We start from the raw sequence: 27425 nt of genomic DNA, 5'->3' as shown, positions 1-27425 counted from the left end.
GTCCCAATCAATCCTAAAGTAACTCGTTGTTCTGAGCACCAAGGTATTTCAACCTTCTTTTAGGGCTATTGTGGCACATAGTCCATCCCTAAACTCAACCTACATCACTCGACATTTCCATGGCAAACCACCTTCAAATCCTCTGTGTTGGTCCCTTAATACCTATGGACTAGCTCCATTAACAAGACAAACTATTAGGCCTTCCAAAACAGGCCTTACGGCCCTCCTAAACATCTGCTACAAGAGTAGTGGCCTACCACAAGTAACCTTTAACATCTACAACTTTCTCAGGACATTTGGCCACCTTTGAACCAGTTGTCACCCAAACCATGTGATAAGTCATTCTATTTAGCCTGTCATTTGTGTGTTTTTATAAAGAAGACCTTAGTTTAAACACAGCTACCAACCAAACGGAAATTGTACCGAGTTCTCACTGTTTTAGAGGTTGCAAAAAAACATTCAATTTTGAAAAGTGTTAATTCATAATACACCCTTTTTTTGGAGCATATTTTTGACAATTTAAATTTCTTATGTATTATGTACATTTTCCTTTTAATGTTAGTGATTTTCTTGTCAATTTTGAAAAGTGTTGATGCAACATCAATCCCCTTGTTTGGGGGGTTTATTTGACACTTTAAATTTTTTTATGTATTCAATATGGATAAGTTTTGCCAAATGCTGGTGATTTTCATGCTGATAAAAAAGACAAAAAATCAAAATTAAAAAAATATATCTAATAAATAATATATAGATATATATATATATATATATATATAAAACAAAAATATATATATAAAAGACAAAGAAAAAAACCAAAAAAACGTTTAAAGAAAAATAAAAATAACCAAAAATAACCATAAAAGATGAAAATTTAAATATAAAAAATAATAAAAATAAAATTATATATATATATATATATATATTATATATATTAAAAAACATATATATTAAAAAAACCAAAAAAAAATAGAAATAAATAAATCGATCCTCACCCTCACACCACCACCAAAAGGTCGTGGCTCAGAGTGACAAAGCAACACGTCGCTCTATCGCCCTGGCCCGTGAACTTTTGGCAACGGGTCAATTCTGAGAATTGACGACCCGCCTCAAGCCACATGCCCACTTGTGGCAGGTCGTTGATTCTTAGAATCACCCCACCGCCAAAGGCTCGCAAGCTAAGCCAGTAACTTGGCACATGTTGGCGTTCTATCAATTCCTAGAATTGACACCCCCCTCCCCAAGGGCGTCGCTAAAGGGCTACAAGTCAAGGTAGCAAAGCGACGTGCTTGTGGCAGGTCATCAATTCTCAAAATTGACCAACTGCCCTCTAGCCGCTACCAAAGGGAAACAAGCAGGACCAAAGGTCCGTTTTAAATTTTCTTTTTTTAGTTTTATTTTTTTATTTTATGTTTTTTTATTTCTTTTTAAAAAGATAATGTATTTTTTTATATATTTTTTTTAATATATATGTTTTTATGTCGTAATATATATATATATATATAATTTTATTTTGTTTCATTTCATTTTTTTTCAATATTTTTGAGTTTTCTTTTTATCTTTTATAGTTTTTTTTGTTAATTTTTTTTTAATATAGAAAAAAACTCTTTTAGAATAATCACATATGATTTTTGGCATAAAAAGCTTCTTCTTTTTTTTGTTAATCTTGGATCAAATTGAGCGCTTTTTTATGTTTTTTTTCTTTGTTTTTTATACAATTTGTTTGTATCTGATTTTTTTCTAATTTTAACTTATTTTTGTTATTTTTAATATTATTTTTTTCAGTGTTTTTATTATATTGTATTTTATTTTTTACATATTATTATTCAAAAAAAATCAGTTTACGATTTATTTATTTTTTAATTTGTATAGTTTTCTTTTGCTTTTTAAATTTTTATTATTGTAGGGGTTGTGTCGATGTTCGACTAGCAATCAGACCCTAATATGTGTCAATTTGATAGTTAATTTTCAGTTTTCAGACCCTAATATGTGTCAATTTGATAACATTTGGTATAATGACACTTTGATTTAGGTATTTATTTTTAAGGGTTTTTTTAGTCATAATATTTGATCTCGGAATATGTTGAGAATATAAGGTTTGTTATAATCATGATATTTTTTTTAATTCCATGGCCGAAAAATGTTAAAATTTTAACGTTTTTCAGAGTCTTCATATTTTATCTTTATCATAATAGTTGAAATTTGTTGGAATTTTTAGGTTTTTTTTGGAGTCATGATAGTTTATCTTTAAAGTATTATTGAAAACTATTAGAATTTTAATGATTTTTGGAGTCACAATATTTTGTTTTTAATAACATTGCTATAAATGTTGAGTTTAGCCCCAAAAAAAATGTTGATGGTTTTGATTTCGAGGTGTTTTTCATGTTTATTGTACAAAAAATTAGCTTTTAATGTCATTGTTTAAACAAAATTGAAATTTTAACCAAAAAAAAAATGTTCATACAATGTCAAGTTGCATCAACATTTTTCGTTTCAGGGTGTTTTTTCATGTTTTTTACGCAATATATATATATATATATATATATATATATATATATATATATATATATATAGTTTTTACTATTATTTAAAAATAATAATAATAATAAATTGCCCCAGAATAAGAAAAAAAACTAGAAAAAATATAAAAAATTAAAAAATTAAAAATAAAAACATTGTTCTAGCATCAACAATTTTCATTATCGAGCTATTTTTTCATGTTTTTGGATAGAGTTATCATTTTGAGGTCACGGTTCTCATTTGATCAGTTACTTTGTTTTTATATGACCTCTTCTGCCAGCACTAACTTTGAGGTCACGATTCTTCTTTTTCACATAGAATTCTTTGTGGCCCAAACTTAGAATTAACATAGATCTTGTGCCCAGAACTTCTTGGATCCCTTGTCTAGCAACTATCCTAATTCGGCTATAGACACAATGTTTGCTCCTCCTTTATTTCAGTCTTTCCAACTCCTATAGTTGTTGTCAAGATCTAAAAGTTCTTTGTCATTAACCAACTTCTCTTCAAGAATTGTTATGCAACTTATTTGCTCTTTTGCTAGGCTCCTTTCCAATGAAGTTGCTAATAAAGTTTCCTTCTAAACATGTTCTTCTAAACAAACTTCTATCCACATATACTAGCCTTCATAAGAGTGATGTCTATCTCCTAAGGAAAGTAAATTTAAACTTTAAACCTGGTGCTAGGCTCCTTTCCAATGGTGTTGCTAATGAAGTTTCCTTCTAAACATGTCCTTCTAAACAGAGTTCTATCTACATATACTAGCCTTCATGATTGTGATGTATATATCCTAAGAGAAGTTAATTTATACTTCAAGCCCGGTGCATGATACACCAGTCATAATCCTCATTATCTTTCAATAGTAGAGATCCTTTGGATCTTCCTTCTGTTTCTTTGGAACTTCTTCATTTTCAACTATTAATGCTTTAGATATTTCCTTCATTTTGTTGTTAGGATTCTTAGGACAATCTGCCTTGTAGTTTCCATATTCATGACAACTTTGACTTTGGACATGTCTTTGTGTTTCTTTTTCTTTTTCTTTTCAAATTTCTACTTTGATCTAGCTACATAGGCTCAAGAGTCTTCAGTGACAGGTTGAGTATTACTTTTAGCCTTTATTTTGGTTTCTTCTAGTATACATTGAGCCCATAATTCTTCAAATGATGGTGTTTGTTTTCTAGCATAGATACTACTTGCAAAACCATCCCATTCTTTAGGTAAAGCATTCTTACAATGGTAACTTCGTGAATTTGATCTTTAATCTTTGATATCTTCATGAAATATGAAGCTATAGTGTCTTCTTTTGTCATCTTTGATTGATAGAGTTGAGTTCGTAAGGCTATCTTGTGACCTATTGTGTTGACAGAGTATAATTTCACCAGGGTATCATAAACTTCTTTAGCTGTAGATAATTCTGATACAAAAGTGATAAGGTGGTCTTTGATGGACTCAAAGAGAATCCTTTGAGCCTAATTTCTCCTTTTTCATATTTGTCCACTTCTTGAGCATTATCCTTATCTGGTGCTGGAACTTTTCCTTGAACGAATTTCATGACATCATTTTCTTTAAGGACTAAGTCAATTCTCTTTTTCCAGGCTTTAAAGTTAGATGCTCCATCAAGCTTATTGCTTTCCTTGCACATAAATGTCATTGGATTAGACATATAGACTTGGAAGAGTGCTAACTCGAAAGAGAGTTGCTACCAAACCATTCTTTCAAATATGGTTGATATAATGATGATCTTCTTCTTTCTACCTTGTAAGAGTGTCTCCAAATATCAACAAATTGTGATCTTTCTTTCTTCACCATAGCTCTGAAACCATGTTGGAAAATCAAGGACAAGGATTATTTTACTTCTTGATAATTACTCGGAATTTTATTATGTTTCTTATTAATTATAATGTCTTTTTCATCAAGCAATTATACAAATATGTAAAACATAGATATCCCAAAAGAGAGAGACACCAAGATATAAGCTCCAAGCAAGGGAAAAACCCCGCAAGGGGGAAAACCCAACAATCCTCTTCTTATAGAATCAAGTCAAAATGAGATATCCAACCCAAGACCAAAATTGTCAAAGATTCCAAGTCATCACTCCTCTCAGTGTTCTTCAATAGGTCAAAGTCAACAGAAGTCAAAGGTAATCAAATCTTCCCCAAACTGGTCAACAATCTCTGAACTTTCGGCCCTGCTACAGACGTCGAATTTCGCCCCTATGACTCATTCAAAATTCTCACAAAACTTCACACATGTGACAAAGACATAGCAAAAAGACTCTGTTTTTCTTTTAAGACATAGCAAAAAGACTCTGTTTTTCTTTCTCCTTTTGACTTTCTCTTCTCCTCTGAATTCAGCTTGCTTTCCTCTTTATTAGGTGCATATATTGAACTATTATTTGATGAACTTGCTTATCTCCTAAGTGGTCAAATAGAATCCTTTATATAGTTGTCTAGGAGGGTGCTAAACTGCCACAGGTCGACTTGACAAGGAGAGCCGACTTGGACCTTTGCTTGACTCTTTTTTACTAAAATAAATTTCTTTTGACTCTTTTTGACTTATTAAGCATGAAGAAAATGCTTGACCAAGAATAAAATAAAAATAGTAAGCACATCAATAATTATTTTACATTATGAAGACCGGCACTAGTTACATTTTCAATAGAAGGCATCCCTAAAGTCATGCATGCATCCCTAGAGACGGGGAAGCCCATGCATGCGTACATGGTACATGCATTTAATCGCCAAACACATGTTGAAGTTGCAGGGAATCCATATTGGCATGCAACCATGGATAAGGAGAATCCTTGATCCAAACATGGGAGTTGATACCTCTACTTTCGAAAATGAAGGTTGTTCCTCCAGATCCATTTGCAAAGGAGTCCACTTCCAACTATGAACTTAATTTGGGATCCGACCTCATTTGTCGGCCAAGCAAGAAGGAGGTTTCCATTGTCTTATCATCCACAAAGGGCAAGTGCATAAGAGCAGTCAATGCCGCCATTCAGGGCATTTGGTTGCAGCATTTCCTTTCCAAACTTGGTATCATTGTCCATCGTCTAGCTGTCATGGTGTGACAATCATAGTACATTGAAGTTTTGCATAGATCCAGTGCAATAACAGCAGTCCAAACATTCCAAGATCCACATGCACTACATTAGAGGATTGAATCATGATGGGATCAACGATCTGTAGTATTATTTTAGTTTTGCGCAGACTGCCGACATCTTCACCAAGACTTTCACCTTTCATTGAGAAGAAGTTTCAATTTCTGCAGGATCATCTCGAGGTGAAGGGCACAACTGCCTGGCAGTGGTTCTTCTTTTAGTTTTGCCTTGTATTTTGAGGGCGGGGGGTTTGTTCCCATTGGGTTTTCCCTCTTTCCTCTTTCATGCATTGTACATGGGCACCTAAAATGACCTTGTTTTTGTTACTCATCCATCTTGCATCATACTCACCTAAGTTATGCTTAAGAGTGGGTGTTGGTACATGCACATTAACAGCTTAAAGCACACTTCGCTTAGTTAGTTTTAGTGTTTGCATATAGAGTACATGCATATTAGCATAGCATAAAGCACACTTGCTTTAGTTAGCTTTAGTGCTTGCATGCAATTAAGCTTAGTTGCTTTGTGTATTGATTCTTTCATCACTAGAGAATATACATAATTTATTCCCTCTTCCAATTTTTCTCAATTCTTGCAAGTTTATGCAAATATTCTTCAACTAGATCCTTACTAGTGCAGACTCTAATAATTTAACAACAATAAATGATAAAAATAAGAAACGTCAAATTGAACAATTGTATTTAAAATTAACTATTAAATAAAAATTTATTTTCCCACTTTACACAAATCAAACTTTTTTTTTTTTTTTTTTTGGGTACAATCTAATTTATAAAAAAAAAGAAAAAGGGGAAAATAGAGATCTCTCACCTCGCAGCAGAGACTGATAATGTAACAATAGAAAACAATGCTATTAAATGTTTTGCATTGTGTCTATGTTCGTATTTTATTTCCAACAGAAAATTAAGATCAGCAAATGGATGAAGAGAGATCTATGAAGACTAAAACAACAATTTATGAATGCATTTTGCATAAGCTTGCTTTCAAAATTTAAAACATACCAAAAACTAACCTCTGGCAAAAGCGGCCATTAATCTAGATCATTCTCATTCCTCAAATCAATCCTCTCAATTGCTTGGAATGGAAATTTTATTTTGATAAACAAGTTTGTACTAACTCTGATATCCACTTTGTTAGAAGGATATGATCCTTGGTAATAGGGCCTACACCTCATTACATTAGCTGCAGCCTGCACGTTACATTACAATAGTTCCTAAAGTTTGCTAGTTTACAGAGCTATTGTTATCAAGGTTCAAAATAAAAAATTTGAGCTTTTCAAGCCCGGGTGAAAAACTATGAGCATGATACTTGGAAATTATAAGGGTTGTTGTATGAAGCTATGCAGCTTGCTTAGCAATAAAATATTAATGGAGACAACTATTTTCATAATTCCTCTTTCCTTTCTGAATCTACTTTTACTTTAGCATTTGCTTGGCCTTCCTCAACCTTTTTCACTCCTGCAGGTGGTACCTCGGCATTGTCTTTGACAAATTGTATCAAATCTTTAAAGCTTGACATTTTTGAAGCTTTGATCTGCAAATGCCTTTACGTCAGATACATAAATAAGGAAATTGGAATGATAATTACAGAAATAGTAAGTGCTACTTACAGGATTCTTTTTGTCATTGGCGCGATAAAACAAGAGACTAGGATAGCTATCGACCTGCAGGGTGAAGGTAAGACTCAAGAGTGAAACAAATATATCAAGAACAAATAGTCGTATAGCATTAGCCGAGAAGCTTTACATACCTTGAGGTTTGGATGTTCATTTGCAGAGACATCAATCTTTGCTACAAGAAGTGATGTTATTCCTTTGAAATGCTTTGCTACTTTTTCTGTTAACTTGCTCACAGATTTACAGTTTACACACCAAGGCGCATAAAGCTGTTATTGCATATTTCCATCAGGGAGAAAATAACAGATCAGAATTACATAATCGGAATGCAAATTAGACAAGCTTGAAGTCAAATATTCAACCATAGATGATACATCATCTGTAGTCGAAGGTCAAAAATTTGCATACAAATTCATCATAATCCCGAAGTAATAACAGACACAACTTTGAACCATCATCTCCAAACTAATGCACAAATCAAAATATTCAATTTATGAATCCTAGAAAGAATGAACTATGAATTCAAGATCGCCTTCATATCTATAGATAGCCCTTGCAACTTAACCAGATTTCTTGGACACTTATTTTCATCCTAGTAGAAGAGTCATCTATTATAACCATCGGTTTTGTGTTATTTTCATTTTCTTTTTGGTTTAAGAAGCCAAGATAGGACGAAATGCAAAAGGACTGATCTCATTGTTTATGTATGTATATTTCTCTTCAGGCTTTCCCCTTTATTTATTTTTTAGAGAAATTTAACACGCACTTAAAAGATATATTTATATTCAGAAAGAACCAAAAGCACACAATGGCAGCTGGAAAGGTGTAATGTGTAAAATACATCTAGGAGGTGTGCAATGCATCTAAAAGTGAACAAGTAAATGATGAAGAATAAGATATAGCTGTAAGGTAAAGGTGGTGTGAGAGAGACCTCTAGTAGAACATCTTGAGAACTGTTTAGAACAATATCATCAAAATTCTTTCCAACAACAACTCTAACATCTCCTTTGCTCTGCAAAATACATGAACAAAACTTACGCCTGGTCATTACAGTATTAAAATTTAAACCTCCTATCTGGATGACATGTCGAAGTTAAAAGAGTTTCAAAATATATTACACTAGCTGTACTCACTTCAATTGGTATGGGCTCTGACTTGTAATAAGGTAGGATATTTCCTGCCACTAGCTCTGAGCAAAAATTCTGCATACATTCCAGGAAGTTTATAAAATCAGAAAATTGCACTAATAAAATCATGTTCTTGCCTTCTGGCATCTATGTTCATCGTGGAATCATATGTACCAATTCAAAATAATACCTCTAAAGTGCTTGCGGATATTTCTGACTCTAAGAGATACTTTGATCCTATTGTGTTGTCAAAAGCTGTTACCTGTGAAAACAGTTTAGATCTTCACTCACAATGTGCAAAGGGCAAAAAGAGTCAGCATTTCAAGAATATTGTCGTCATATTAACTAGGATTAGAGTACCTACAATTTATGCCAGTTAAAAAATAATAGAAAAATGCAAAAATCTGTAAACGGAAAGGACGAAAAATGATTTTGATGTCCATAGAACATCACAGAAAAAACTTGCATAATAATTCACCATTTAATTTTGCACGAGCTTTCAGGTATTACCGGTAAGTTAGTGTATACATAAATGTAGAAACATGACAAGGAAAAGAGGAAAAATGATTTTGATGTCTATGGAACATCACAGAATAGCTAAGTTACGAGGATTCGGTTCCGGATCCGTCAGATAATTTAAAAGCCAGGATCCGGATACTGCGGGGAACTACATGTATATAGTATAGAAAAAGTTACAATGGTTACTGTTCTAACCTCTGTTGATACAATCCGAAGATCTCAGCGTGCAGCTACATCATCATTATGTGTAGACACAATTGGCCATCTAAAAATAACTTGGATGTGGTAGGTAATAATAAAAGATGTGGTAGCCTGGTAGGTAATAAGGTGACTTCCACACTGGCAAGAATTTTAGGTCATGAGCCATTAATATGTTTCCTTATTTAACATTAACTGTGGCAAAAAAAATATATATAATTTGTAAAAATACAAAATTTTAAATATATAATTATATTTTATGTGATATTTAATATATGATATAATAAACTAATATATTTAATTTAATAGATATATAAATTTTAATATTTCTATTTATATTGCAATATATAAATTATAATATAAATATAGAACTTAATTTTAAATTATAATTTTTTTAAAGTTATAAGTTTGAATCTTATATTTATAATTTTAATTTAAAAATATAAATATAAATATAAAACTCAACTTTAAAATACAAATGTTAAAATTTAAACTTGTATAGTATATTTGTATTATTATTATTACATGTTATAAATTATATAGTTAAAATTTAAACTTGTATAGTATATTTGTATTATTATTATTACATGTTATAAATTATATAGTTATTAATATTATAACTTGAGTTCATTAATATATATGAGCTTACAATATTATAAATTTAAAATTTTATAGTATATCTGTATTATTATTATTATATGTTATAAATTATATAATTATTAATATTAATAAGTTATATGTTGAGTTCCATCTGAAAGTGAATAATCTCTAGAACATTAATAAATTTTGAGTCAAATGTCCCCACGTTCCAACGAATGGTCGTCCCTTGGTCTCTGATACCATAGTATTTGATATGTTCCATTGGTGACGGGATGACCCAGCGAGGGTGCCCGCCATGGTGGCTACCAGCAACCCACCGAATCCATTTTACCAGCGAAGTATTGAGCTAAGCATTATTTGGGAAATAACTTCTTCCGTGAGCAAATGGACCTTAAGCTAAGTATTTATTCAGCGAATATTAACAGAGTATTAATTCAACAAATTTGTATAGAGTATTAATTCAGCTAATATGAACTTTTCCTCTTTAACAGAGTATTAATTCAACAAATACTAATAGAGTATTAATTCAGCGGATATGAACTTCTCTCGTGACCAAAGGAACCCAATTAATTCAGTGAATACAGATATTTTTGTATTGTAAAAATCCCAAATTGCAGGAACCGCAGTTCGAATTTCAGGGTGCACATTATGGTGAAGAAAACATTTTCGTATGGGTCCGTAGGTGGATCTAAGCGGATCAGATCCGGGGATCCGCTAATCCCTTCTCCAAGGCTGACGGATCTGGTAACATAACAGAAAAGGCTTTCATAATAATTGGCCATTCAATTATTGCATTTTGCGAGCCAAGCTTTCAAGGATTACATATAAGTTATTGCATACACAAATCTTAGTTACCCAGTTCTACAAGAGACCCCAATCTGAGCATTCTAAGCGTGACCCCATTCTAAAAGGGGCCCCAAACCCAATCTGAAGTGAACCCAACTCCATTATGGGCTGCACTGAGTTAGATCTGTTCATGAGCCAAATATCTTCTGCACAACCAGCGTCCTGACCCCTTGTGGCACTCCCAACCTCCACTTCACAATTCTCCCTGACCTCCTCCCCCACCATTGTCATATCCGCAATCACCCCAACAACCCCCTTCCAAAAAAAGCCATTCACCAGCAAACAGTCTGGCCCCCTCTCCCACAACAATTAGAGCCCCACCAACCATTCACATGGCATATCTAGCAGCCATACACAATATGTCTCCAACAAAAAAATCACAGTCCATTTCAATAAGCAGTTCGTATCTTAGTTTTTGTAGCATCAGATGTGTTCTAGCCAAGAAATTTGGTGGAGGCTAGAATGCATAAGATCTCCAAAACCCAAAAATCGTTCCTGGAAATTCCACCTAGAAATGGTTTAATTATATTATTAGTCGATTTTTAAATATTTCCTAAGTCTAAACTTTGGGGATATCGCTAATTAATCATAATTAATTAAGTCTAGGTGATAATTCTTTAGAAACTCATACAGGTCGATCTAGAAATGATATAAGAAGGGATTGATGTGGTGATGGAGAATGCACCAGAGTCACTTGGAGAATTTGAATTTCTAGAGTAGCAGCAGTTAGTTGTCGGAGAGTTCGAGCTTCAGTGAGGCAGCAAAGGTAGTGAGGGGCAAGGACAGTGATCCAAAGGAATTTTTCCAGATCCGGAGAGGCAACAGCAAGAGAGTCGAGTTATTCCCAGTGAAGCAGCGCAGAGGACTGCGTATTTGCTTCAGAGCAGCAGTTTGATTTGCTGGAGAGAAATTCTTTCTCAGTTCCAGAGACCAGGCAAAGGGTCTAGAGTGCCAGAGAGGCGATTTCCTTAGCAGAGACAGGTATAACGACTTCATCAGAGGCAAGTCAGAGACTTCAGTGATGGGTATGTGCAGAGCAACGCAAAGGTTAACGCAGATGGTCTAGGAGGTTGAATCTTCTTAAGGAAGCTGTGTCGAGATTGCTTGTGGAAGAAGGGTAATTCCCTTAAAATAATTGTACCCATATTTTCTTGATGTTTGGATTGCCAATTGGGCATCCATAGATTGTACTCAGATTTTCACTGTTGCATAATAATAAAAACCCTCACCGCTGCATTGTTTTTCTGAAGTTGGGTTTTTCCGGGGACAATTGTCCAAAAATAACGGTGTCATTTTTATGTGTGTGTGCTAGTATTTTCTCAGTTTCCAACGCTATTATTTCCGCAGTGTTTTATTTGTGAAGGTTACAGTGTGATTTATTCAATATTTGTTGTAGCAAATAAATTGTTAAACTTAAATAACAATTAGAAGAATAATTTCCAGTTGTAGCAATAGGATTTCAGTTTTGGAATGTTAACATGGTATCAAAGCGTAGGTAATCAGTTGGGAAGCTCAAAAGCGGAGGAAAGAATTTCGCTACTCGGAGGGAGGAGCAGGCCGAAATTCTTAGAGGCAACGCAGTGCTCAAACAGGCAAGCCGAATTGTTGGGGCAAGAATTCGATTTTCAGTTGCAGGGTTGCAAAAAGATCAAGTTGCCTGAGTTAGTGATTCCAGTAGTCAGAGGGAGCAGCAGCAGGTCAGATTTTCGCTGAGCAGATTCCTTGGTTGGACGCAGAAGGTTTTGCAACAGCAGAATCAGCATCGAGTGGAAGAGAAAAGCACACATAGAAGAGGAAAAAATTTCTTCAGGGAACTTCAAGCCTCGGAAGTTCGAATTTCCAGTTGAAGATTGGCAGTAGCAGCGAGCAAAGCCACGCATTCCAGGAGGGAGTGCGAACGGCAGAGTAGCAGTCAAGCACAGGGAATGAGGGAGTTTTCGACAACTTCAAAAATGGCCACTGTAGGACTTAGAGATTAGGATAGGTTGGATGGAGCTTCCAAATATGTCATAAGAAATGCTTGGATGTCCTTCCTTCTACACGAATTTGGCCTGAAAGCCTACATTGATAATGTAATGCCACAATGCCCCAGGATGCAGACCAGCTCAAGGAATATAGGATGGAGATGGCGCGAGCGAAGCGGTTGATCCTGGATGGAGTCCGAGACCATATAGTCTCACATATAGTGGCCAAGGGAATAGCCAAATAGATGTGGGATGCTCTCTCCACGTTATACCAGGGTACTTCCAAGCAGCAAAAGATGTTCCTAGAGGAGAAGCTGAGATGCATTAGGCTATAGAAGGGGGAAGGCATAGATCCTTTCCTCACCAGGATTTAGCAAGTCCGAGACTAGCTTTCAGTGGTTGGGGCAACACCTCAACCTTCAAAGCTAGTACGATTGGCACTCAATAGTGTCTCAGAGGATTGGCAGGTCTTCATCCAAAGTATATTGGGCAAAGACACGCTACCAGGATGGATCAGAATGTGGACCGATTTGTAACAGGAGGAGTTAAGGCGAGCTCTGTTAAAGAGCTTCATCAGTGGGAACAGCAGCAATGGACAAAAGGTGATGGAGGAGAATGTGGCCCTGGCATCTAAAGGTCCCAGTCAGGGACAGGGGGAGTAGAGAAAGAAGAAGAAGGCCTTGTCAAAGCTCAAGTGCTTCAGATGTGGTGATCTTGGTCACTACAGCACGCAGTGTCCTCTCAAGATGAAGGACAAATCAAAGAAGCAGGACTAGCAGGACCTGCAAGCAGCTGAGATCGCCAAGGTGTCCTCCAGGTTGGAGGAAGACTTTGCGATGTTGGCAGGCATACCTCCAGGATTGAGGTGGGGTGACTTGGAGTTATAGCCCCAGAGAACTACAGAGATTAAGCATGGTCCTTGAGGAGTCCACCTCATGGATCATTACCTACCTACAGGGGCCCACAGTATTCAGTAGCAGGATGGATCAGTGTCAGAGGTGCAGTGAAAATTCCAAAGTGACAGTTACAGACTAGTTGTAGTCAGACGCTGGAGAGTGCAGTGCAGAGTTGGCAACAGTGCAGAGTGGCACAGTGCAAAGTCAGCAGCAGCACAGATTATTCAAAGACAGTGAAGAGGCTAGTAGCAGTCAAGACTTGGGAGACAGATGCATCATACTGAACACAGTTGATTCAGTATTTTGGATGCTTCTCAGTTGCAATAGTTGCATTCACTGCAACAACAGCTAAGAGGGAGTTGCAATGCAGATACAAAGTCGACAACAATATGGCAGTGTTAGCAGCAACACAGATGCAACATTAGAGTAGCACAGTAGTTGGTAGGCAACAGCAGCCAGACATCATCAGCGTGACAGAAGGTGATACAGAAACAAGGTTTTGTAGCAAGATGTCCAGCACTAAAACACATTCCTAGCTAAGAGGGAGCATTAGTTTTTGTAGCATCGGATGTGTTCTAGCCAAGAAATTTGGCAGAGAGACTAAAATACATGAAATCTCCAAACCCAAAAATTGAATTCCACCTAAAAATGGCTTAATTAGATTATTAGCCGATTTTTAAATATTCCTAAGTCCAAACTTAGGGAATATGGCTAATTAATCGAAATTAATTAAGTCTAAATGAAAATTCCATAAAAACTCACATGGATCGATCTAGAAATGATCTGTGTTGAAAAGTGTAACTAGGTTCGGTCTTCATAATGACATGTAATTATGATTTTATGTAAAGAGATGTAAAGAAGAAAAATAAAATATTGTAATGCTTGCATCATGGGTTTCATGAGCAAGAAATTTTATTTTTGAGTCAAGGCTCCCATTGAGACCCTTTTAGGAATTTTTTCATCTAGTCATAAACGAATAAAAGAGTCGTTGTCATGTAATGAAGTCATGTTACACATTATATAGAATCACACTTGTTCATGTAAAGTATTCCTCTAAGACCTTGTCACTAGCCCTCTTCAAGTCAGCCTACAATGAATGGAGTTACCTAGAAGATGATGTCGGCTCTCCTCCTTATGATCATGTTGGCCTAAAGGACATGAGGCATCATGTATATATAGCCACACTCGGCCTCATTTAGAAGCAAGCAATTCGGTGAAGAAGAGCCTCCAAACATAAGTGCGAAGAAAGAAGTAGAAGAGAAGAGCGTAGGACAAAGTAAGGGTAGCAAAGGGAAAGATTCTTCTGGGTTTCTGATTTGGGTTATATACTCTCCCACGTACGAAAGAAGGACTGAAGGCATAGAGATAAGATCGAAGAACTAGTTGCTGCATTGAGGTAACATTGTTTGGGTATAGGATCTCACAGAAGGAAGCCGAGAAGTGTTATAGGTCTCTCTCTTGAAGAGACTAATCAAGGAGCATAGATTATCCTAGGGTTTCTAAAATAGGGTTAACCTAAAAGACCAAGATTCTCTAGGGTAACCGAGAGGAGCAGTGTGGAAGAGTAGAGACTGAGATTCTCTAAAAAAGCCGAGGAGAGACTGAGATCAAGGCTAGTGACAAGGGTCTTGGGAGAACACTAAAGTCAAGGGTCTTTGTTATGGTCTTAGTATTCGTCAATTGAAGATCTATAAGAAGAATTTCTGATTGGGTTTTCCTCTCAAAGAGTGAGAGGTTTTGGCCCTGGCTGACAAGCCTACATATTGTGTCTCTTGTCTTCTATTGTTTATTTGGTAATTGTCTTGATGAAAAGAACACATTGATAATATAACGAAGAGAAGATCATAATACAAGAAGTAAAATCATATCGCAAGCAATTATCAAGAGGAGAAATCTCCTAATCCTTAATGCTTTAGATTTCTCAACATGGTATCAAGCTTGGGTGTTGAAGTCAAAAAGGGGCATTCAAGCAAGAAGACACACAAGAATGAGCTTCAAAGAAAGATCAAAAGCAAGTCAAAGATCACAAAGCAAGAGATCAAGGTCTTCATCGTACCAAAACCCTAGAAGCATTTCCAAGATTATCAACGAAAGAAGGCTAGAACATTCAAGAAGGATCGTGAAGTAAGCCCTCTCTCATCAATTCTTCAAGGACTAATCTTCAATCGATCTCAAGATTAAGGAGAAAGCAAGCATCAATCATTCACGTAAGTTTATGACTTCATCTGACACTTTCAAAATGTATTTTTGCAAAGAAAGCAACAAATTGGTTGGGGCTTCAAACTTCCTTGCATGGAAGAAAAGAACTGACCTAAATCTCATTGAGAATGAGGTCATGGATCACATCAAGGGGTTAATAACCCAACCTACCAAAGAAGATACTCAAGCACATGCTAGATTCATGAAGGGGGAAGTGAGGACCCAGAGGATTCTCATAGAATCCATCAAAGACTCTCTTATCCCATATGTATCAAAATTAGACATTGCAAAAGCTATATATGACAAATTGGTAGAGTTATTTTCCGTAAGCACTGTAGGAGAAGTAATCTCATTAAGGCAGGAACTCTACAAGCTAAATATGACAAAGGAAGATGGAATAGCCTCATACTTTATGAGGATTTCAGAAATAAGAGATCAACTGCAATATCTGGGAGAAGTCATGTATGATAGAGAAATGACAACAGTGGTATTAACTGCACTAACGGAAGAATGGGGTAACTTTACTTCAAGTATTTATGGGAAGAAAGAAGCTACTCCATTCCACAATTTATGGTCACTATGTAAGATCAAAGAAACTAGATTGAATGCAAACACTGATGTAGGATCAAATGAACAGAATCAAGCATATGTTGCTATGTTAAGAAGAAAAGGAAAGTTTGGAAAATTTGGTCCTCAAAAGAAGAAGAACATGGCCAAGGTACAGTGCTATGGATTTCAAGAATATGGGCACTATCGAAGAAATTGTCCTAATCTTATAAGGGACAATAACAAGAGAAATAAGGAAGAAGCCCATATTACCAAAGAAGTAGAAGAGCCTGAGACAAAGAAGCCTAAGAAGGAGGAAGTGAAAGATCTCTACTATGACTAAGAGAATCTCCTTCACTAAAAAGGTACTCTTTTGTTGTAGATAGGAAGCATTGTAAATAAGATAGAATGCATTATAGTAGAAAATGACATCATGGTAGAAGCATTAGAAGTAAGAGCTCGTGACATATGTAATATGATGAATGTCTGGAACAAAACCTATGGAAGTCAACTATGTAGGGTATAGCTCTTGGAAACCTCATTGAAAGCTCAAGTGATAGTTATAGAAGTCATCTAGAAAAAGGGTTATCATACAAAAGATAGCATCAGCAGGATAAGGATATGAAAGATCCTCAAAAATTCTCTGATGGAATCTTCAATGTAAAGATTCACCGATCAAGAGGAAAAGTAAGTGTTTCTTCAAGAATTCCAATCTTGTGGGATTCATAGAATGATGGTATGATAACATGACAATGAAGCAGATCAAGGGAATGAAATTCCTTCATTTAAAGAAAGTTGTTGTAGGAAGTATGGATGACCCAAAGAAAAGATGAGGTGTGTATGCTCAAATTTCATGTGATATGGTTACAGATAACATGAATCATTGCTCTTAAGAGGCATGATCAAAGAAGGAATCTCCTCCCTCAAAAGGATGGTCGAATACATGAATCGCATATTTATTAGATGAAATCAACATAATGTGTCCTCATATGGAAGTATGAGGTGCTTTGATTACAATTGAGGAATGAGGAACTATGAATATCCTGGGAATGAAATATGTGAAGAAAGGAAGGAAGAGATCATGAAGCTATGCAACTATGGTAAAGGAAGTCAACATCCGAAGGACCAAGAAGATTTGACTATGATATCTCCCAGAAAGATATGAAGACTCTAATGAAAGTCTGGAAAAAGATGGAGACCCTTGACAATACATATCTTTAAGGAGATGTGTCAACATGTATGCAGGATGTTGATGCCTACAAGAAGATGTCATGATGAAAGACCATCACAAGGTAATTATGATTTAAGTATTCATTATTTATAAACTAGTATATGGATGGGCTTATGCAAGACTACCGAAGGGAAGAACTATGAATATCTTCCATGAAGAACCTTGTAGAAGGATGCAAGAACCTTCCGAAAAAGAAAGCCTAATGAAGGTAGCAAAAAATGAAGCGGTGCCAGATGAACATTGATGGATCACTTTCCAATGAAAGGAATGATGACATGATCGATGGATGAAAGTGATGGATAGTCTACACCCTATGAAGAAGTCCCAAAAAGATGAAGACTCCACAAAAAAGAAGAAATTCATGACATTGAAGAAAGGAGTTCTTCAAGCAGCTAGTTGCTCCATCATCTCCACCTGAGAAGTTGTTGAAGGTCCCTATTTTGAGAGGGAGCTGGAAAGTTTCTTGGAAGAAACTTGGAAATCCCTGAGCCAAGAGGGAGCATAGGTACATTCCTTGTGTAGGGATGAGTAAATTCCATTAATGGAATAGATATGTCCTCCCTAATTGAGAGGGGGAGATAGACACATCATTCTAGTCTTCACCTAGGAAGACAGAATGAGAGGATTGGGTAATAATTTGGCATCTAATACGCTTTGAGGATGAGATAGGGCATCCAATAGAAGAGTAGTCATGGAGGATCGATATTCTTTGAGGATGGGGAAGTCCAAGATAAGAATGGTCCTGATGGGACATATCCTAAGTACCCGAGTAGGGTATGTTCCAAGAGAGACAATGATGAGTGTCTATAAATCATTGGTCTCGCCGGCATTGAGCTCAGATCTTGTGGAGAGATTGTTGAAGTTTCTAAGTCTAACAGTTAGAAACCCTCCATGTATTTTTTGATTTATTCCTTCCTACTTGTTATGAATAATTAACAAGTTATTTACCATGTAAATACTGAAAATAAACACAAGTACATGCTCAACACATTACAGATCATCAACTGAAGGAAACAGAAACAAGCACACAAATGACACCATTATTTTTGGACTAATGTCCCCGGAAAAAATCCAATGCGGGAAAACCGATGCAGCTATCTAAGAGTTTGATTTATTAAGCAAGTTCAGAATACAACCTGGGTGCCAAATTCGGCTCACCCAACAGAGAAAAATCTCGGCAGTTCCGGTGGTTTCTGACAGTTCCAGCTTCTGCCCTCTGCATCAGCTTTCTCAACTGTTGCGCTGATCCTCCCGACATTATCTCTACCTCTCTGTTCTGTATTCACTACCCCTCAGCTGCAACTCCAGATCACTCTCTCAACTTTCTCAGCAAACCCAGCCCCAGAAAGTCGAAAACTTGATCTCTTGGTGTGTTCTCCAAGTGACCCTCAAGCCTCCTCTTATACTTTTCTCGTTGACAGATCAACGGTCAAGATTAAGTCCCTAATCAACGGCTAAGATTAGATCTAGCTTGATCCATGACTTTTGGACCATTCTAACACAGTTTTATATTAATTCACATTAATATTTTAATTTCCCTAAGTTTAGACTTAGGGACTCCATTAAAAATATTAATTATTTTAATATCCCAAACTGTTTAGAATCTGCCCAAACCCTTTCTGGGTATTGGAGATCTCATGTGCCTTAGCCTCTCCACCAAATTTCGTGGCTAGAGCACATTCAATGCTACCCCAAATCAACACTCCCTCTTAGCGAGGATTGTGCTCTAGCAATACTCCTCACTAAGTATTACTCTGATCATCCGACATCGGTCCCTGATGCTAAGCCTACTGCTCATCATCTGTACTGCTACATCCCGTACTGCCACCCATGGCTCTGCCACTGCCACTGCTGCATCTATACAACAGCTCCCTCTACATCCGTGTTACTGCCCATGGCCCTGCCATTGCCACTGCTACGTCTGCACTGCATCCCCTCTCATCATGCTGCATCGTTTTGCCCATAGCACCGCCACTGCTAAACTGCAACTCAGTTACTGAGAAGTAACTAATCTCGCAACTCTGACATCTCTGTCAGGCTAGAGACACTCCCGATGCTGAAGCTCCCTCTATCGCTGACAAGTGCTCCCTCTCTAACCTCTGCACTGCTGCAACAACTCCCTGCATCTAGCACTGTTGCACACCTCTTTGTGCCAACCTGCACTAGTGCAACACTCCCATGCCTCTTGCACTGTTGCAAACTACTAGCCTCGCGTTGTCCTGGGAATCCTACACTGTAACTCTCTCTGCCGCTCCATCCTCATCCGTCTCTATCGACATCCTCCAGTCCTGCTACTCCTCTTCGAGGGTCCTGTAGCCAGGTATAATCCAAGAGGTTGGGTACCTCGAGGATCCTGCCCCTCATCTTTTGTAGTCCTCCTGAATACAGCTCGATGTCTCCCTACTTTCGCTCAAGTGGTGTGTGCACTCATGTCACAGACATCGTCTGTCTCCACTTCCTTCTCTGCCCTTGTTGGCGCTGCCTTGGTCTCGAAAGCCTCTCCCTTGCTCTTCTTCCTCAGACACTGGGTCACATAATGACCCAGCTCCCCACAGTGGAAGCATTTTACCTTGGAGAGGACCTTCTTCTTCTACTTTTCTTGCTTACCATCAATGCTAGGGTAGCATCCACCTCCTCCTCCTCCTTGATTCCGATCCCCTTGCCACTGCTTCCCGTCTTGGTCACCCTTCTGATCTCTTCTTGGCGAAAAGCCGCCCACATTTCCTCCCATCTGGAAGGGTCGCCCTGCCCAGTGTGCTTTGGACAAACACCTCCCAGTCTTCTGAGACTGCATTCAGGGTTGTTCTCACCATCAACTCTGGATCTGGTGTGGCCCCTATGGAAGTCAGTTGATCTCGGATCTCCTTCAATCGACCAAGGAAGGTGTCGATTTGTTCTCCCTTCTGCATCTGGTATGATCGCAGCTAATTTTCTAGGAGCATCTTCCTTTGCACGGAAGTATGCTGATACAACTTGGTCAGGGCCTCCCACATCTCCCATGTCGTATTCTTCTTGGCAATATGTGGTACTATATGATCCTTGACCCCGTCAAGAATGATACTCTTGGCCCTCGCCATTGCTTCCTCATACCTATCATTGTCAGCTGGGTCAACTGGGACCGCTATCGTCTTCAAGGCGAAGTGCTTGACACGATTTCTGTCAAGTACATATAAGATTCTGGCCTTCCAGACTACGAAGTTTGAGGCTCCATCCAATCTGTCCTAGTCTCTTACTCCGTGTAGTGAAATTTCGTTGCTCTTCTACTTCCCTCTTGGAAGTTCTTGATGCGACTCCCTCCGAACCTCAATTTCCCTCCTAGAAATCCTTTTGTCGATGTCGAGACGCCCCCTACTCTGATCGTCTATGCAACCGCACCACTGATTCGGATTTCTCGACTAGAAACCCTCGGTAGCAACTTCCTCCTCCTTGGTCTTGCCCTGTTAGGTATTGTTCTGACAACAATGCCCCACTAGCTCCACTCTGCAACTTATCCACAGCCTCCTAAACCCCAGCAACCTGAAGGTGAGAGCTCCTAGGCTTTGCACAATCCTAGCACCGGCAAACTAGCTCCCTAAGCCAACTGCGCCAGCCCTCCTGGCCTCTGCGTGGCTCTGCGTGAGCCTTTCTTTGCCTCCCTCGGCCTCTGCGCAGACTCTTCTTGGCCCGAACTTGATGACGCAGGCACTGCGTCACCCCTTCCTTCTTGTTTTGTTGCTAGGAACAACTTCTATCACTCGGGACAGCTATTTTCTGTCGCTGCTGCTCTGCTCAGTGGATGTCCTCAGTTCTCTTGTGATTTGCAGCCATGCTCTGATATCATGTTGAAGTTTCTAAGTCTAACAGTTAGAAACCCTCCATGTACTTTCTGATTTATTCCTTCCTACTTGTTCTGATTCATTAACAAGTTATTTACCATGTAAATACTGAAAATAAACACAAGTACATGCTCAAGTTCTCAACACATTACAAATCATCAACTGAAGGAAACAGAAATAAGCACACAAATGACACCATTATTTTTGGACTAGTGTCCCCGGAAAAAACCCAATGCGAGAAAATTGATGCAGCTATATGAGGGTTTGATTTATTAAGCAGTTTCAGAATACAATCTGGGTGCCAAATCCGGCTCACCCAACAGAGAAAAATCTCGGCAGTTCCTGGTAATTCCGATTGTTCCCGACGATTCCAGCTTTTGCCCTCTGCGTCAACTTTCCCAGTAGTTCCGATGTTTGCCCTCTGCGTCAGCTTTCCCGGCTGCTATTTTCCCTAAGTTTAGACTTAGGGACTCCATTAAAAATCTTAATTATTTTAATCCCAAACTATTTAGAATCTACCCAAACCCCTTCTGGGGATTGGAAATCTCATGTGCCTTAGCCTCTCCACCAAATTTCGTGGCTAGAGCACATCCGATGCCACCCCAAATCAACAGAGATAGAGTTGTTAGTCAAGGCCTTGCAATGTAACAATGTTGGTTGATATGATGCTAAACAAATGGGTTACCAATCCGATTCTTCTTATGAGAAATTCTTCAGATTGAGAATGACCAAGTACCATTATAAATACCTCCCTAGTTAAGAGGGAGTGTTGAAAAGTGTAACTAGGTTTGGTCTTCATAATGACATGTAATTATGATTTTATGTAAAGAGATGTAAAGAAGAAAAATAAAATATTGTAATGCTTGCATCATGGGTTTCATGAGCAAGAGATTTTATTTTTGAGTCAAGGATCCCATTTGAGAACCTTTAGGAATTTTGTCATCTAGTCATAAAAGAATAAACAAGTCATTGTCATGTAATGAAGTCATGTTACACATTGTATAGAGTCACATTTGTCCATGTAAAGTATTCCTCCAAGACCTTGTCACTAGCCCTCTTCAAGTCGGCCTGCAACGAATGAAGTTACCTAGAAGATAATGTCGGCTCTCCTCCTTATGATCATGTCGGCCTAAAGGACATGAGGCAGCATGTATATATAGCCACACTCAGCCTCACTTAGGAGAAAGCAATTCGATGAAGAAGAGCCTCCAAACGTAAGTGTGAAGAAAGAAGTAGAAGAGAAGAGCGAAGGACAAAGTAAGGGTAGCGAAGGGAGAGATTCTTTTGGGTTTCTGATTTGGTTTATATACTCTCCCACGTGTGAAAGAAGGACCGAAGGCATAGAGATAAGATCGAAGAACTAGTTGTTGCATTGAGGTGACATTGTTTGGGTATAGGATTTCGCAGAAGGAAGCCGAGGAGAAGTGCTATAGGTCTCTCTCTTGAAGAGACTAATCAAGGAGCATAGACTATCCTAGGGTTTCTGAAATAGGGTTAACCTAAGAGACCAAGATTCTCTAGGGTAGCCAAGAGGAGCAGTGTGGAAGAGTAGAGACTGAGATTCTCTAGAAGAAGCCAAGGAGAGCAGTTCGAGATCTAGAAGAAGCCGAGAAAGGGAAGAGGCAGAACATCAAGGCTAGTGACAAGGGTCTTGGGAGGACACTAGAGTCAAGGGTCTTTGTCATGGTCTTGGTATTCGTCAATTGAAGATCTATAAGAAGAATTTCTGATTGGGTTTTCCTCTCAAAGAGTGAGAGGTTTTGGCCCTAGCTGACAAGCCTACATATTGTGTCTCTTGTCTTCTATTGTTTATTTGGTAATTGTCTTGATGAAAAGAACACATTGATAATATAACGAAGAGAAGATCATAATACAAGAAGTAAAAGCATATCACAAGCAATTATCAAGAAGAGAAATCTCCTAATCATTAATGCCCTAGATTTCTCAACAATTTGAGCCATAGATTAAGATTTAATCTTGGTCGTTGGAGTCCCAATAGGAAGATATAAGAAGGGATCAATGTGGTGATGGAGAATGTACCAGAGTCACTTGGAGAATTCAATTTTTCAAAGTAGCAGTAGTCAATTGTCGAAGAGTTTGAGCTTCAGTGAAGCAGCCGAGATAGTGAGGGCGGGGACAGTGATCCGAAGGAAGTTTCCAGATTCTGAGAGGCAGCAACAAGAGGGTCGAGTTATTCCTAGAGAAGTACCGCGGAGGCAGCGCAGAGGACTGCGCGGTTACTTCAGAGAATTAGTTCGATTTGCTAGAGAGAAATTCGTTCTCAATTCCAGAGGTCAGGTAGAGGGTCCAGAGTGTCAGAGAGGCGATTTCCTCAGCAGAGACAGGCAGAACGACTTCATCAGAGGCAGGTTGGAGGCTTGATATCATAGGGTTTGCGCAAAGCAACACAGACGCTGACGCATATGATCATGGAGGCTGAGTTTTCTAAAGGAATTTGTGCTAGAATTGCTTGTGGAAGAAGGGTAATTCCCTTAAAATCATTTTGCCCAATTTTCTTGATGTTTGGATTTCCAATTGGGCATCCATAGATTGTACTCAGATTTTCATTGCTGCATAATAATAAAAACCCTCACTATTGCACTGGTTTTCCCAAGTTGGGTTTTTCCGAGGATGATTGTCCAAAAATAACAGTGTCTTTTTTGTGTGTGTGCTAGTATTTTCTCAATTTCCAGTGCTATTATTTCCGCAGTATTTTATTCGTGAAGGTTGCAGTGTGATTTATTCAATATTTGTCGTAGCAAATAAATTGTTAAAATTTATTATCAATTAGAAGAATAGTTTCCAATCGCTGCAATAGGATTTCAGTTTTGGAATTTTCACACTTCAATCTGCAGATGTGGGTATCCCTGTTATGGACTTTGAATCCCTGAGGTTGCTCAATATAAACCTCTTCATCAATGGTCCCATTCAAAAAAGTTGTTTTAACATCCATTTGATGAATATTCCATCCCATAGTGGCAGCGAAAGAGAAAGTGATCTAATAGTTGTATATCTTGTTGTAGGAGCGAAGGTTTTTTCATAATCAATACCTTCCTTTTGTGAAAAGCCTCTTGCCACAAATCTAGCTTTATACTTATCAATGCTCCCATCCACTGTATGTTTGATCTTGAATATCCATATGGAAGTGACAACAGATTTGTCACTTGGTTTAGGAACAATTTCCCAGACATAATTCTTCATGATTGACTAGTATTCTTGCATTCCATTCCTCCATTCTCGATGTTTAGTTGCATCTTCACATGAGGAGGGTTCAGCCTCAATAAGCTTAGTCATATACGCTGCATAACCAAAATACATTTTAGGTCTCTTACTTTCTCTAAAAGTTCTCTTTGTTGTTGCATGTCCCTCTGCCTCTTGTAGTGTTGTCTTCAACCAAGCAGGTTTCTTACGAGTTTTTGGAATAACAACATGTTGCACAAGTTCACTAGGTTCTTCAACATCTTCATGAATGGATATATGATCTTGAACATTGTCAAACCTTAAAATTTCCTCAAAAATGGGTACCTCTTCCTCATCATAATCAACCAGGATATCTTTGGATCTCTTGTAAGCTACATTCACATCAAAGATGACATCTCTCCTTGCTTCAAGCTGATGATCCTCTTTAATGTAGATTCTATACGTTTTTAATGAAGCACTATAACAAACAAAGATACCTTTTGTACTTGTAGGATCCAATTTCTTCCTCTTTTCCTTTGGACTGTGCATGCAAATTGGACATCCAAATATTAGAATATGATCCACACTAGGCTTTTTTTCCTGTAAATGCTTCTTCTGGAGCCATATTGTTGAGAATTATATGACGGCTTCGATTTTGCAAGTACAAAGTTGTTACAGATACTTCTCCCCATAAGAATTGTTACCACTCAATTTAGCAAAGGTTCTAGGAGGGGCTCCAAAGGGACCACTACTAGATCAAGTGACAACAACAGGACAAGGACCCACTGTCACCTCAATCGATGTCCCCTGCTCATTACGGACTTTCACCAATGGGAGGAGACCCGGTATAGTGGAAATCACTAGAATGGCAAGGTCAATAACAATGCACAATGTGATTTCAAAAGCACATTCAAATGAGAGGCTTAGATAATAGGTTTCTTGCTTTTGAAGCAAAAGAAGAGCTCACCGAGAAAGGCTTGAGGGAAAGATGACCTTATGCTTAGGAATATTCAAAAAATGATGAATGACTAAGATCAGAGCTTCCAAAATCCCTCATTTGTGATTGATGTGTTTATACTAGGGTTCAAAGTGAGGTAACGATGGCTCATTTAATGGAAAGATTCAATTAAAGAGTGAGCTTTAGGAGAAGCTAGGGAGACTTTCCATGAAAATCCCAGTGAGAGGAATATTATAGGAGACCAAGGGTTGAGAGATACACTTGGTAAAGGCCCATCCAATGATCACCTATAGCTAAGAGAAAAGGCTTTGAATGATGAACTACAAAGTGCAAACCTTCAAGAAATCTCCAAGTCAAAGCAGCTTCAAGGGTTCCCTCTTGGTGTGATAGCTAGGGTATCAATTTATTTGAAATTCCATCGTTGGAATTCGTTCAAAACGGGATAATGCCTAGAGGAGACATAAATGAAGAAACTAAGTTTCTAGACGGAATCCAAAAATTCCTTCTCCCTAAAATTTCGCACCAAACCCTAGAACATCTTCGTATCCTTAGGAGACAAAGAAAAGAGGTGAAAGAATGATATTCCGTTAAGTTAATGTCTAAGTTAATGTCATCACCAAGGATCTAGGAACAATTCCTAGTTATTGGGAATATTAGAGTCAAAATGATTAAGATTTGGTAACTTCCCTCTTCAAGGAGGCCTAAAGAAGCAACTTCACTACTAATGGATGCAGCGAAACGAAAACTTTAGACCACTATACTTCGATATGCAAGATTTGATGGAGTTTCAAGGTAAAGTTGCACAACTTACCCCTACGAAAATTCGTTCTTCTTGCCAAGATGAATAACATATGCAACGAGCAAAGATTACAAGTGTTTCACAAATTCGCATTAATTTTTAGGGCACAATCAAAGCATAGCGTTCCATACATTAGCCACAAATTATCTAGAAATTCGCATGAAAAGAGCACTTACATGACAAGAGAATATATCCATCCATCACATTTGCAAAATAGAAGCTCCAAGAGAGATAGTGCAAATATTCCACACATCAAAATGCATTTAATCATCCAAATCATTCCACAAATTGCAGGTCTGAAATCTTTGGAAAGATATATTCCAAATCCAATTGATGATGAATGAGAGAGAACACCTCTCTTATAGTTATACAATCCTCTAAGGGGTTCGAATAGCCTAATTTAGCCCAATGATGCCCCTATACTAAAATAATGTGCAAAATAACAATACTTTTGGTGACAAGCCCACCAAATAGCTCCACAAAAAGAATAATTAGCCTCTTAAGAGAGTTGAAATGATAGAAAGATAGCTAGAAGGGTCATTGGAAGGCCAAATGAAGTCCCTCAGGTGCCAAAATGAGTAGGAGGGCCCCAATAATAGTGATGAAGCGAGTGGCCCCTTGATCTCCAAGCAAATGACCTGTGGTGATCTCAAGTGGTTGTGGGGGCACAAAGAACATCCTCAAGGGTCTCCAACTGAATCGATCAAGCATCTCCTCCATCTGTAAGGGTTGGAATAATGATGTAAGCCCTCCCTTGTCTCCTTATGAGAGACAAAACCCCATCTGGGCCCTGGATCAACTGCCAAGTGGGTGTTGCAACTGTGTAGCCGATTGGGCTATGTGGTCCATGTGCATCATGATCATCCAAAAAGTGGTGCATGAGCAAGCAATAAGTAGTGCAGAGGGATCCCATGGTGTGGCTATCTTCTCTCTACTATAGTGGAGGCCCATGGCTCTCACCACTCACCCTATAAATGCCATTAAGACCCTCTAGAGGGCTTGGATCTCGTATAGGGAGACCAAACCCCATTATGAAGATCCATCTGCAATCTTGTATAAGATCCAATGTGTCTCCTCTCCTTCTAGTACAATAATTCATTGGTGCAATTGAGCAAATGAGCCTACAAATCATGGAACCAAGTGGGCACTTCATAGTGGCATGCCCTTCCATAATGGGCTTTACAATGTACAGGTGTCCCTAGGTTGAAGAGGAGGGTTAATCAAGGACCTTATTAGGTGGTTTGAACCTTTAAGGGAATGAAAAGTCTATGGTATGTCCGTTAGATGGCAAGTGTCACAA

The 27425-nt window shown here is 37.9% G+C and overlaps 1 protein-coding gene across 1 annotated transcript in view; it reads right to left on the bottom strand.

Moving 5' to 3' along the window:
• Positions 1–6703: 6703 nt before the first annotated feature.
• LOC149259704 (protein disulfide isomerase-like 1-5) overlaps positions 6704–27425 on the bottom strand; it is a 226741-nt gene continuing 206019 nt past the window's right edge. The window contains exons 7-12 of the mRNA XM_089419005.1: positions 8565–8636; positions 8381–8449; positions 8179–8259; positions 7382–7516; positions 7242–7295; positions 6704–7165 (exon numbers count right to left, since the gene is read on the bottom strand). Of these exons, the coding sequence (XP_089275131.1) occupies positions 7016–7165; positions 7242–7295; positions 7382–7516; positions 8179–8259; positions 8381–8449; positions 8565–8636 (561 nt within the window). The 3' untranslated portion in view covers positions 6704–7015. The remainder of the gene's footprint in view (positions 7166–7241; positions 7296–7381; positions 7517–8178; positions 8260–8380; positions 8450–8564; positions 8637–27425) is intronic.

The sequence above is a fragment of the Pinus tabuliformis genome, chromosome 6 (genome assembly GCF_031772625.1).
Source record: "Pinus tabuliformis cultivar Carrire ecotype Pingquan chromosome 6, CPIR1, whole genome shotgun sequence".
Classification (NCBI taxonomy): domain Eukaryota; kingdom Viridiplantae; phylum Streptophyta; class Pinopsida; order Pinales; family Pinaceae; genus Pinus; species Pinus tabuliformis.
The sequence above is the reverse complement of the archived record's forward strand: the minus strand, read 5'-3'. Positions and strand labels throughout refer to the sequence as shown.